This window comes from Macaca nemestrina, chromosome 9, assembly GCF_043159975.1.
Source record: "Macaca nemestrina isolate mMacNem1 chromosome 9, mMacNem.hap1, whole genome shotgun sequence".
NCBI lineage: Eukaryota > Metazoa > Chordata > Mammalia > Primates > Cercopithecidae > Macaca > Macaca nemestrina.
In genome coordinates this window covers 123567790-123579827 of record NC_092133.1, presented here as the reverse complement: position 1 = coordinate 123579827, position 12038 = coordinate 123567790, and the positions used below count along the sequence as shown (strand labels likewise).

The following is a 12038-nucleotide window of genomic DNA, read 5'->3' as shown; positions in this document are numbered from 1 at the left end:
AAGGAGTGCTGAGGAGAAATGCTGCCTTTTTGTCAATACAAATAACCTGTATTTTAGGACTAGTGTCTGTTGTACAATATTTGCTTCATAAGCTCACAATTGGCCACATCCTCTGATAATAGATTCCATTTTTAGGATATAACAGCTTTAATTTTCAAGCACAAAAAATCATAGATGGGTATGCTTAGCTAAATAAATAATTTCTTAAGACATTAAGTGATATTTCTTGTAGCTTATTTGCTAGGAAATCTGGTGCCTAATTGAAAACACACTTCTAAGAACAGCAGAATTTTATGACCTCAGTTATTGAGTGAATGAGGGAACCAAACGCAGTGATATCAGTATTGACTTGTAGAGAAGAGAGAGTGTCCGTGGCCATATGTTAAAAAATATGTTTTATTACAGTTCCTTTTTTGCCTAGTTATATTTGGGCATTTCAGACATACACATACACATCCTTTGAGGGCAGGTGTGACAAATGGTCTATCCTGTGACGGGGTAGATAGCGCCATCTTGGAAATGCAAGCACAGGGCTTGGAGGGTTGATAAGGAGAACACTTAATTCTGACTGTAGTTATAATAAGAGATAATTTAACATGTTAATTAATTCAACATTTAATCTAAAATAGCTATCAAATAGATTTTTGTGGTGCTAGAATCTTACCCTGATGCACATTTTTTATTTCCGTGTTTTCTGTTTCAGAGACGCCCAAGCAGATGGCCTGCAATGAAGTTTAGAAGAGGCTCTGGACATCCTGCCTATGCTGAAGTTGAACCAGTTGGAGAGAAAGAAGGTTTTATTGTATCAGAGCAGTGCTAAAATTTCTAGGACAGAACAACACCAGTACTGGTTTACAGGTGTTAAGACTAAAATTTTGCCTATACCTTTAAGACAAACAAAAACAAACACACAAACAAACAAGCTCTAAGCTGCTGTAGCCTGAAGAAGACAAGATTTCTGGACAAGCTCAGCCCAGGAAACAAAGGGTAAACAAAAAACTAAAACTTATACAAGATACCATTTACACTGAACGTAGAATTCCCTAGTGGAATGTCATCTATAGTTCACTCGGAACATCTCCTGTGGACTTATCTGAAGTATGACAAGATTATAATGCTTTTGGCTTAGGTGCAGGGTTGCAAAGGGATCAGAAAAAAAAAAAACTATAATAAAGCTTTAGTTCATGAGGGATCGACACCTTTGGTTCAAATGTTCTCTGATGTCTCAAATGTAACTGTTTTCCAAAGGCCGAACCCTTTCACTCAAAAGAGTAATGATGAATGTTTCCAGATTGCTAAGAAAAACAGCTCATGCAGGAGTGAAAACAAACACAAAATAAGAGATTTTCTATATTTTCAAAACAGATGGGTGGCAAAAGGATGTTGTTTTTCTGGTCTAGATCCATCTGTACCAACAGGTTCATCACTTTACAGAACGAATCTTTTTATCTGTACAGGAGGTTCAAACTATGTCTGCCTCTTCCTTCATGATGAATGACCTTTCTATGAGCTGTGACGAAATTTCTGAACTTTTAGCTAAGGATTTGGGAAGAGGGGGTGGCAAACGGGGCTTTCTATTCTCCTGCCTCAGCATAAAAACATCTGATTTACGCTTTAGGGAAGCCTTGCCTCCATTCCCCAACTGTGAAGTCCCATGAAACCAGTTGCTCTGGGCTGATGGAAACAAAAGGAAACAGTATGAAGGGTTCCTTAATCATTTTTGAAAAAAAATGTTAAGGGATTTTAAACTTCTGGTTATTTTTAATTTTATGCCATTTCAGTACTAAAGACCCATTTCATTGCCGATTCCTGTCTAAGAAGCCATTCACGTCAGCATGGCGATAAAAAGAATGAAAAACCCTGCTGAATCATACAGTAATTTTCTTTAAAGCACATAGTAGTTACATAAATATATATATAAATATATTTTTGTTTATAACTAACACAAGGCAGGATCTTGTGACTATAAGAGTGCATTTTGTCATCAAGACAAAACAGATGCAAGATGCATCGCTGCATTACTTCCATAGAGTTGTAAAATAATCCTTAATATTAGAATATTTTTCTGTCACGTAGCAAAAGTGGTTCAGTTCATTACCACGCCCATCATGTTCTTGACTATTTGATCCACTTTTTCGTTCATGTCAACCCCTTCCCTTTCTGGCTAAATCAAGTGGATGCAGAAAGCTCCTTAAATGGAGGTATCGATTGCCCTGGAATCACAGTCCTGATTTTGAAAATTCCCCATGAATGAAGAAAGGAATAGCATCCCTTGAGAAGGAAAGTGGTTAATATATACACTGAGCTCCTAAAGTTTAAATTCAGGTACTGAGTGTACAATTTCACCAACATTCCAACCCATGAAACTTTTACACTCTGTGCCAAGAAACTGTTGGCTTTTGTAAGGTACAGTGCTCAACATTTGCAGATTCAGGTCTCAAGAAGCAGAGATGTCTCATAAGCAGCATTTTCCCAACAGTTTAGCATCTGTACACATCTGCCTTGGACATCAGTCCACTCACAGAGTATCATACTTTATCATCACAAGTGTCTGACATGAACCAATACCATTTTCTATTCCATATATTTTGCTTTACAATTTTAAGTATTTGATGAAGGTGGTAAATTTTTCCTAACTTAGTTAACTATTGCACAAAAAAAAGTTGAAAAGCAAGGTGATTGAAGGATTGTGATGATAATCTCTTTGCAGCAGCTATGTTTGGTTTATGTGAAGTATCCCGGCTTATTCTTGTGGAGTAGGTTTGGTCAGACAGCAATAACCAAATGACATGCCAATATTACTGGTGCAACTGGTATTCTACAAATGCATAAGGAACACATAGACGACTTCCTTTTAGGATAAAATGATGCTTCTTTCACTAGCTTTTGTGGTAGCCATGGCTTCCAATAGCAACTGTTTGACAGTTATAGAAATCTTGCATGTGTATTCTTAGTTTGTGTCCCTTAAGTGCTACTTAATTCTCAAGTAGTAATGTTATTCTTATACCCTTCAATGTTCATCTTCTATTTTGATTCAAAACAATTGATAATTCTATAAAAAACCATGAACACTCTGAATTCTTCAGTGAACCAAAGCACCAAATAATAGAGAAAACTTTTTGGAACTAGAGTGTTGGAAAACTTCTTAACAGAACTAAGAGTTAAAGGTAGTGAGAAGTGTGGGGTATATGAATTCTTTAGTGGTAAGGGGAAATGTTGGCTAAATCCTTTTCTTTCATGATACTCTCATTCTGTTTTATATTTCCGGTTTGTTCTTGTCCCCATTTGAGAGAACATACACACAGTTTCTGAAAATTCAAAATGGTTATCAATGCTTTGAACTTCACATATATTATGTATTAGAGAAGGTACAACTGTACATTACATGAATATTACTATGAACATAATAGAATAACAAAAAAATTAAAGACAGCAAAGAGACAAAACTTCTGGATAAATCAGATAAATGGTGCTACAGAGGACTTTAGTTATTTCAGCTTATTTGTAAAAATAATAATCAGTGATTAGGTAAAGATAGTGAAACTCAAGAAAAATATCTTGACCCATTTATGTCTAGTGTTCCATTATTGGAATGCTAAGTTTATGGGAGTTTTTTAGAGCCTACTGCTCAAGGTCATCACCAAGGTCTGGTTGCAAAAATTCAAAAAATTACAACCTCAGGCATAAATGGGTTAAGCCCAACAGATGGCACTGATCATAAATGATGGCTTGGGTGTGAAGGGTTTGGACTTGAAGATGCACTAACCCCTAGAAAACTAAAGACAAAGTGCAGTTGACCCCCAATTACTATTTTAGTTTGAGGTATCAAGGGCATTTGCCAATCCCTTATATGTAGCTTCTAGAGTTGTGCTGTCCAATATTATATCCACTAGCCAACGTGGCTTTTGAAATTAACATTAATTATAATTAAATTTAAAATGTAATTCTTCAGTCACACCAGCCACATATCAAGGGCTTAATAGCCACACCTGGCTTGGGGCTACCATATTGGACAACAAGAAACACTTCTGTGGTTGAAGAAAATTTTAATGAACAATGCTGTAGAGGTGTTTCCTTTGAATTCCTTGTCCTTGAAGAAAAGGGAAGAGGAGGAAAGAAACAAGATTTAGTAGCTCTTGGGCCTATCCAAGCATTTTTTATCTTAGAGAGGCCCCATGGAGTAATGAAAAAAATACAAGCTGACACAGCTTTGAGTCCCCACTGTGTTATCTTGGGAAAATCATTTCAACCTCCATGGGTATCAATTTGCAATTTTGGAAAAGAAAAACATTTTTTGTCCTGTCTTTCTTGCAAGATTATTGTGCAACCTGATTAAATGTACAGATGTACAGACTCTTAAAAATCTTATGTTAATGTAACCCATATAAAGTACGACTATTGGTCGAGTACCAGCACAAATTTGCATTCAAAGGAAGAATAGCTCATCAGTCCAAAAAGCATCCAAAGGTAATCAGTTCATCACATATCTTGAGAAAGTGCAAAAAGAGAATGCATTCAAAACACAAAGCAAAATTTTTCAGTTTCTTTTCTGTGCATCTGAATATTTCCTTTAGTATTTGTCCCACATGACATCCATCCCATGTATTTCTCCACTCTTTGCCAACATTGCCTGTGAACATCCTTCAGCTGGCTGAGTTCTTTATTGCACAGAACCACTTAGCTTCTCTAGTTTCTTATGATTTCCTATTTTACATGTAACAGCAAAAGGAGGCTTCCATTTAGAAGGCAATATCTCGAACATAAATAATTTCATATTTATTTTATCACTCTAACACTAATGTAAAGAGCTATGGCATTAAAATATAAAACTATTTGGAACTTAATGTAAACCTTTGCACATGCAGACTATATAAAGGGAATAAAATTATTTTAAATTATGCTAATATCCAGATACATGTTCTAAGGTTAGTATCATTTATCAGTTTTTGGCAACAGATTCTTATGTTACGTCTTCATGAGGGAGTATAAATTTGATCACGTCCCTAGTGTCTATTGCCCACTTGAGAGAAGGTTTTGCCAGGATCCACGGATTGGTTCAAGATGCTTTCATTCATGATAGGAAATTAATATTTAAATAAGACTAATCGAAAACTAGATTCTCTGGTTTTAATTTCTTCCTCCTGTGAAATGTTCTTTTGGTTTGTATTTCTTTAGGTATTTTCCAAGTTACTGCTGCTTTTACTTCACCACTTCCAACCCCACTTTTGTTATCAGCGTCATATGCCAGAATCATGGGAGATCCAGCCTGGACAACATAGTGAGACCCCACCTCTATCAAATATACACACAAATATACATGTATATCATATATATGTATATTTGATAGAGATGATAGTAAAAATATATATATGCATGCCAGGCATGGTTTCCCATGCCTGTAGTCCCAGCTCCTCTGGAGGCTGAAGTGGAAGGGTTGCTTGAGCCCATGAATTAGAGGCTGCTGTGAGCCATGATTGTGCCACTGCACTCCAGGCTGGGCAACAAAACCCCATCTCTAAATAAAAAAGAAGAATCATGAGACATCATGTAATCCAACCTCTTAATGTTACAGATAAGTAAACTGAGGCCCAAAGAGATATAGTAATAGTCCCAGTGTCAATAAACTGGGTCTTGAACTTAAATGTTTGTTTCAATTCTCATTGCCTACATCTCTTAATTGTTGGTACTTAAGGCCAACCAAGCAGCTTAGACAGCACAGTCCACTCAACGCTAACTTTATTCGCTATATTGATGATCTGCTCTGTCCTGTAATACAGAACATTGGATCAATCTTTCTCTTGTTGCTGACTTAAGGAGGCTGCTATTGTTACAATATCCAGAGATTTCAAGTTCTAGCCATTGTGGGGTCTTTGTTGGGTTTTCAATTTCTCCTCTCTACACCCCTGCCCCCATCTGTGGCCATCTAAGTTAGCAATACGATTTATTTTGGTCATTTAAAATTTTTCTACCTTTGTTTTATTTCTTCCCAAATGTATTTGAAAATGAATGATCTGTATAGCTGATTTTCTGACTACATATATAGTTGCGATTTTTATTTGCTGTTCAAACTATTAGAACATTTTTGTCCTCATAAGGTTTTTTGGGCAGATAGTGCGAGGTCTGTGGTGTTACCTTTTATATACTCCTATTACCTTTTGTTTGTGAAGGATTTTACATTTTACAGAGCACTGTGATTCATCTCCCTATTTGTTCATTTATTTAACTGCTCAATTCACTGAAATATTTATTGAACACCTACTGGAACCAAGTGACGGTGCTAGTAATTTGTGATATACAGTAGTGAGAATCCAGGCATGTAACTGATCATTATAATACAATAAAATCCCTGAACCAGACTTTACAAGGAGATAGGATCAATAATACTCTATCAATTTTCAACTCTGTTCTACTTAAAAAGGGAGCTAGAAAGTATTTGCCTGAAGAATGTGTCCGAAACATAATACATCCCTGCATGTCTGTGTTTGCTCTATTAGAAAGGACCTGTTAATTTTACTTGTGCGAAGAAAAGTTACTCAAAATTCTCCCTGACCTAGGAATACTTTCTAGTTCACTGCAGTCTTACTGACCAGATGCAACAATTGAAGTTTGATTTCTCGAACCAATATTTCTATTGGGTTTTGAATCATTAATATCACTGTTTTGAGGTATTCGAAAACACCAGTGTATCAAAAAAGCATTTGCACTTTAGGTGTGTGTGGTGGTTATGTCATTTATTAGACCATCCCAGACATAAGACAATCAGGGAAATCAGAAAACTCCAGCCTCAAATGTGTCTATAATTTCCTGTTCTACCACTGTCATATCATAACATGGTATTACTTCTTAAGGTTTTGATTAAGTTGATCTTCTAGCCTCAACTTAAATTGTAATACATCTGCCTAATTATTGCCTGGAATAACTTTTCAACCATCCGATGCCCACTGCTCTCGCAATGGTTATTGCAGAGAAGTAAGATGGTAATTATTCAAATAAAATCACATAACTTCTGGAATCAGTTTTTCATAACAAGTTTATGGAATACATCATCATTGGCTTCTTCATAATATATTTATTATGAGTGACCAAATTATGCCTAGAGGAGCAAAATGCTCAAAATTTGTTATTATAGGTTAATTTCCAGCTCACTGTTGACACTAAAAGATTCCGTGTTACTTCAAATCCAGGATAAAAGACTGGAAAAAAATTAAATGTAAGTCATAAACTGATACTCATCTTTTCCTAGTTTCTAAGGCTTATTAACATTTGCAAATTACTCAGTAAATGTTTCATAATGGAATAATATAAAAACTTTTGATTTTGGCAGATAGTGATATTTTCTTTATTTTCATTCTGGTTGAAAAAAATCTCAATGACTTCTCTTCATTCCACCAGAATTTTGATTTTTAACAGCAGTCTCTATTTTTCCCAGCATTACAAATATATATGTCTATATATTCATGACCAAAGTATCGCTTACTGACCATGCAGCTGTAAACCTTCTGTGCCTATCAAACAAATACATAGCATGAAACTAATTTTAGAAGTTTCATGGGGGAATTGTAGGGGGAAGTACAAACCTAAGAGTGAGTGAATGGAGATGATTCATGGGAAAAAATAAAAATCTAAATGTGCTATTAGGTAGAGTTATTAACTTCTTTTTGTTGCTATTGTTTGAGATGGAGTTTCGCTCTTGTTGCCCAGGCTGGAGTGCAATGGCGTGATTTCAACTCACCGCAACTTCCGCCTCCCAGGTTCAAGCGATCCTCCTGCCTCAGCCGCCCAAGTAGCTGAGATTACAGGCATATGCCACCACACCTGGCTAATTTTGTATTTTTAGTAGAGATGGAGTTTCTTCACGCTGGTCAGGCTGGTCCCCAGCTCCCGACCTCAGGTGATCCGCCCACCTCGGCCTCTCAAAGTGCTGGAATTACAGGCCTGACCCACCGTGCCTGGCCGAGTTATTAACTTCTTAAGAGCAATGTGCAAATAAATATTCATTGATGACCAGTTCAAATTTAGGTGATTCAGACATCCAGACACTGGGGCACATGTTCTGCAAGTGATGCTGAGACCCCTGACATAGAGAAATCAAAGGATATGCCCAATTAGTCTAAAATGCAGCCATCACCCCCCATACCTCTTCTATGGCATTCATCCTAACATCATGGAGGCCTTTGTCCTCGAGAATTACATGACTTGCCCTAAAGAATTAGTGAATGACCAGAAAGAGACTTTCCATTTATCTTCCTTTGACTTAAAAGGCATGAAAATAAGGCAAAATAAATAAATAAAATAATTTTCCTGAGGAAAGGATAAGAGATGGCACTTTCCTTTCTGGGCTCAGAGCTGGATTTCTCTGAGGTTTGACCATCTCAGGACTCAGACAGACTCAAGTGCTATTTTCTGGACATTTCTGGTGAAACCTCAGCCACCATGTTCGAGGTGGTTTGAGTGAAAACATACTCAGATTGTCACTTTTATAGTAGGGAAATAAAAACTCAAATTAAGCATCCTGCAGCAGGCTACTCTGAAAATAACATGAAGCAACATCAGAGCTTCGCTTGCAAAGAAATGTTAAAATCGTTTTAGGGAAATCAGTGAAGTCTCTTTAGAAACTGACATCTTGTGTATGGCGTAACCCAGTCGTGGGGCCCTCTCAGAAAAGAAGGGGAAGTCTTTTCATTGGTTGGTCAAAACAAATCTCTAATTTGCCTGATTTGAGGCATTTGAACAGTGCCTGGAGAGGACATTATTTTCAGGGGAAAAAAAGGAAAGTCTTTTTTATATGCCAGCTGGGATCATGGGAACTTCAAATGCCAGGAATTTACTACTGTTTCTGGTAATTCTGTTTGTAGTCATTTGAAATGTTGAAGTGTGAAAAGAGAAGAAGTTGGGCACTTTTGCGGGAGGGGGGGGCTTTCCATATTTTATGCCAGTTGCACCAGCATGCAGAATATTTGTAACGCATTTCAAAGTGGATATAATCGTACCCTTTGTCAGAATCACAAAGCTCACTGCGGTGCTGCTACAAGAGAACACTGAGGAAAATCTGACCCTGTGAACTCAGCCCCAAACAAAAAGAATGACTATGTGTGTGAGTGCAGCACATGGCCAGTTCATTTCTCACTGTTTTGGAAAGTCCTGTGTGCCAAACCAAGGACGTGTCTTTCAGGTGAAGGTTAATTTTCCAAAGCTTATTGAAATAGAACTTGGAAAACCAAGCATTTTGAATTTATTCCAGTCCTCTGGGCATCATTCCTATTTCTTCTGCCATGTCAAGGAGAAATTCCAAGCCTGCATTCTGTTATGCTAAAATAACAAGCCCATACTTCCCGATGACCTTCTGTTGAACGTACCTGAGCCTGCAAATGTAAAAATGATTGTATCTGAATTTGCACTAATGGTGTCTGAGAGCAAAAAGAGTGTGACCTCTATTGGAAACCTTTGTTCAGATTCAATAATTCAGAGATGCTACATACTTCTGCAAGCTTCCTGATTATGTTCACTGTAATATTAATGACCTAAGTTTGAATGCATTTCCTTACAGTCCATTAATTTGACATCCATCTTTTACCTGGGGATTATGACGATTGCAATAATTCATTAATGTTTTCTTCACACAGCTTCTTAAACCAAGTTTTTCTGCAACTCTTTCAGTTCTGCTTACAGTGTGTGGGAAATCTGATTTTTTTTTCCCCCTAGTAATAGTTTGATAAGAAATTTAGTGTATTGACTGCCTCAGTGACACAATTCATCTTTAAAGGTGTGGAAGCTGGTGGGGACCAAATGTTACCTGTGTTTTCGCTGTTGATTGCTATTTTCAGAAGTGAACCATGTTTTTCACTTACAGTAGGAGTCAACAAATTTGGGATTTTAGAAGGGGGAGAAGGGAACTATTTGTGTAATACTGCTGTCCTATTTGACTACATATTAAAAACAATAAATGAGCATTTTGTTTTAATTTCTTAAATACCTTGTCTTTCAACATACTTTTTGTTTCCTTTCTTCCATTAGTGTTCAAAAGGTTCTACCCATTGTGGAAGAAATTCTGTGTGCAGAATTCAGAGGCGCAAGGCTGATGGCAACATAAAAAATTATTTTGCTTCTAAACCCACCCGGATGTGGAAACTCATATTAGCTAGAGTGAGCTGTAGAAAACAAAGATTTCAGGATTGCACAGTGTGTGGGCAATGGGGTGGAGACTTCTTCCCCTATTCCCAACCACACTGCCCAAATGTTCAAGTCTCCTGGATCAGACAGATGGGATTTTAGCTGCTGCTTTAAATCCTAGTGCTGGAATAAGTCAAGGTGCTTCAGTTCAGCTCTTGCCTCTGTCACTAATCATGCTTTATGAACTCCTTTGATTTTCTGAATAAGTTCCAGAAGGTTCTCTATTATTCTATTCTTCTTCCAAACTGGAAATGATTGTATCTAATTCTCAGGATATTTTGGATGTGTGCCTCAGGTAATTTATGTGGAATGTGTAAAGTGAGATGTTTCCAATTCTGAATATTCCTTCCCCGTTTCCCAGTCGTCCACTCTTGGACTACCTTTATAACAACACCGAGTACGTACAGACCTGAACCCACGCCCAAGAAGCACACACAATGACTGGAGCTGTTGGGAATTCCAGTCAGTGGCATTCCCTGAGCAATGGCTCTGTAAAATTCAATTATAATTTTTTAAGAATCATACCTCTGTATAGATCTTTTGGACTGTATTGATTAAACTTTGATATTGTGGAGTAAATTCAGAAGTGCAATTTTAAATGGTGTGAATTGTCTTTATGATGCCAAAAAAAAGAAAAATTATGAATGTGAATCATGCAATCTTCCCTAACAATGGAAAAACATTAGGCCAATGCTTTTAAAAATGACTTGGTGCATACCATTTCTTTAAATAAGTCAGTAGAAATTTATTCAGATATATGTTAAAGAAAAATATGCTAATCACAATCACACAACTCTTAAATCAGCTGTAGATCAATGTCTTCTAAATAAAGAGAACAGATCTTTTCCTCACAGGTTCTCTCTTCCAAAGCACTATTTTTAGAATCAGAGTCTTCTGATACGCAATTTGAAATTTTTCCCCTTCAGTTTATTTTATTAAACACTTATTAAGTAACTACTCTGTGCTATGTTCCCAAGTGTCAGTGTTCTTGACACCAGGGTTACAAAAAAACAAAACCAAACAAAAAACAACAAGGTTTTTGTTGATTTTTCTTTTCTTTTCTTTTTTCTTTTCATTTCTTTCTTTCTTTATGTTTTATCTTATCTTTTTTTTGAGACAGGGTCTTGCTCTGTTGCCCAGGCTAGGGTGCAGTGATATGATCCTAACTCACTGCAGCCTCGAGTTCCCAAGCTCAGGTGTTCCTCCCACCTCAGTCTCCTGAGTAGCTGAAACCACAGGCATGTACCTGGCTAGCTAAAATAAATATTTTTTTGTAGAGACAGTGTTCGGCCACGTTGCTCAGGCTGTATCAGACTCCTGAGCTCACCTGATCCTCCTGTCCCAGCCTCCCAAAGTGCTGGGATTACAGATGTGAGCCACCGTGCTCAGCCAGAGTCTTTGCTTTTGGTTAGCCTTCAGTGCATTCAGGGAGACAAACATTTAAATAAATATGGCAAACCAAAGACTGTAGGTCCCAGGATAGAAATTTTACGTAATGCAATGAAATGGCAGAGGAGGGAAGAGTTAATTCTGTGTAGAAAAGGCCAGGAGCTTTCATGAAACAAGTGGTATTTGAACTTGGTCTTGAAGGGTGAGTAGGCCTTCCCCAGGCAACAACCCATGCTTACCAGGGAGTAGGTGGACTAGGAGCTAATGGACCGGCTGTGTCAAAGGGATCCAAAAGGCAGGCAAGGAGAGGAAAGCTGGCGAGTCACTGAGGCCAGAGAGTTAGACCCTCGCTGGCTTCCATGACTTTAGAGTTTACCTTCTAAGCACAGATGCACTTGATAACTTTGAAGAACCCCAACTATTTCAGAAAGATCACCTCATAAGCACCATAATGGAAGAATTGCATAGGAAAAAGCTGG

The 12038-nt window shown here is 37.4% G+C and overlaps 1 protein-coding gene across 1 annotated transcript in view; it reads left to right on the top strand.

The window, feature by feature from the left end:
• LOC105488240 (plexin domain containing 2) overlaps positions 1-9970 on the top strand; it is a 467180-nt gene extending 457210 nt beyond the window's left edge. The window contains exon 15 of the mRNA XM_011752134.3: positions 704-9970. Coding sequence (XP_011750436.1) covers positions 704-820 — 117 coding nt within the window. The 3' untranslated portion in view covers positions 821-9970. The remainder of the gene's footprint in view (positions 1-703) is intronic.
• Positions 9971-12038: the final 2068 nt, after the last annotated feature.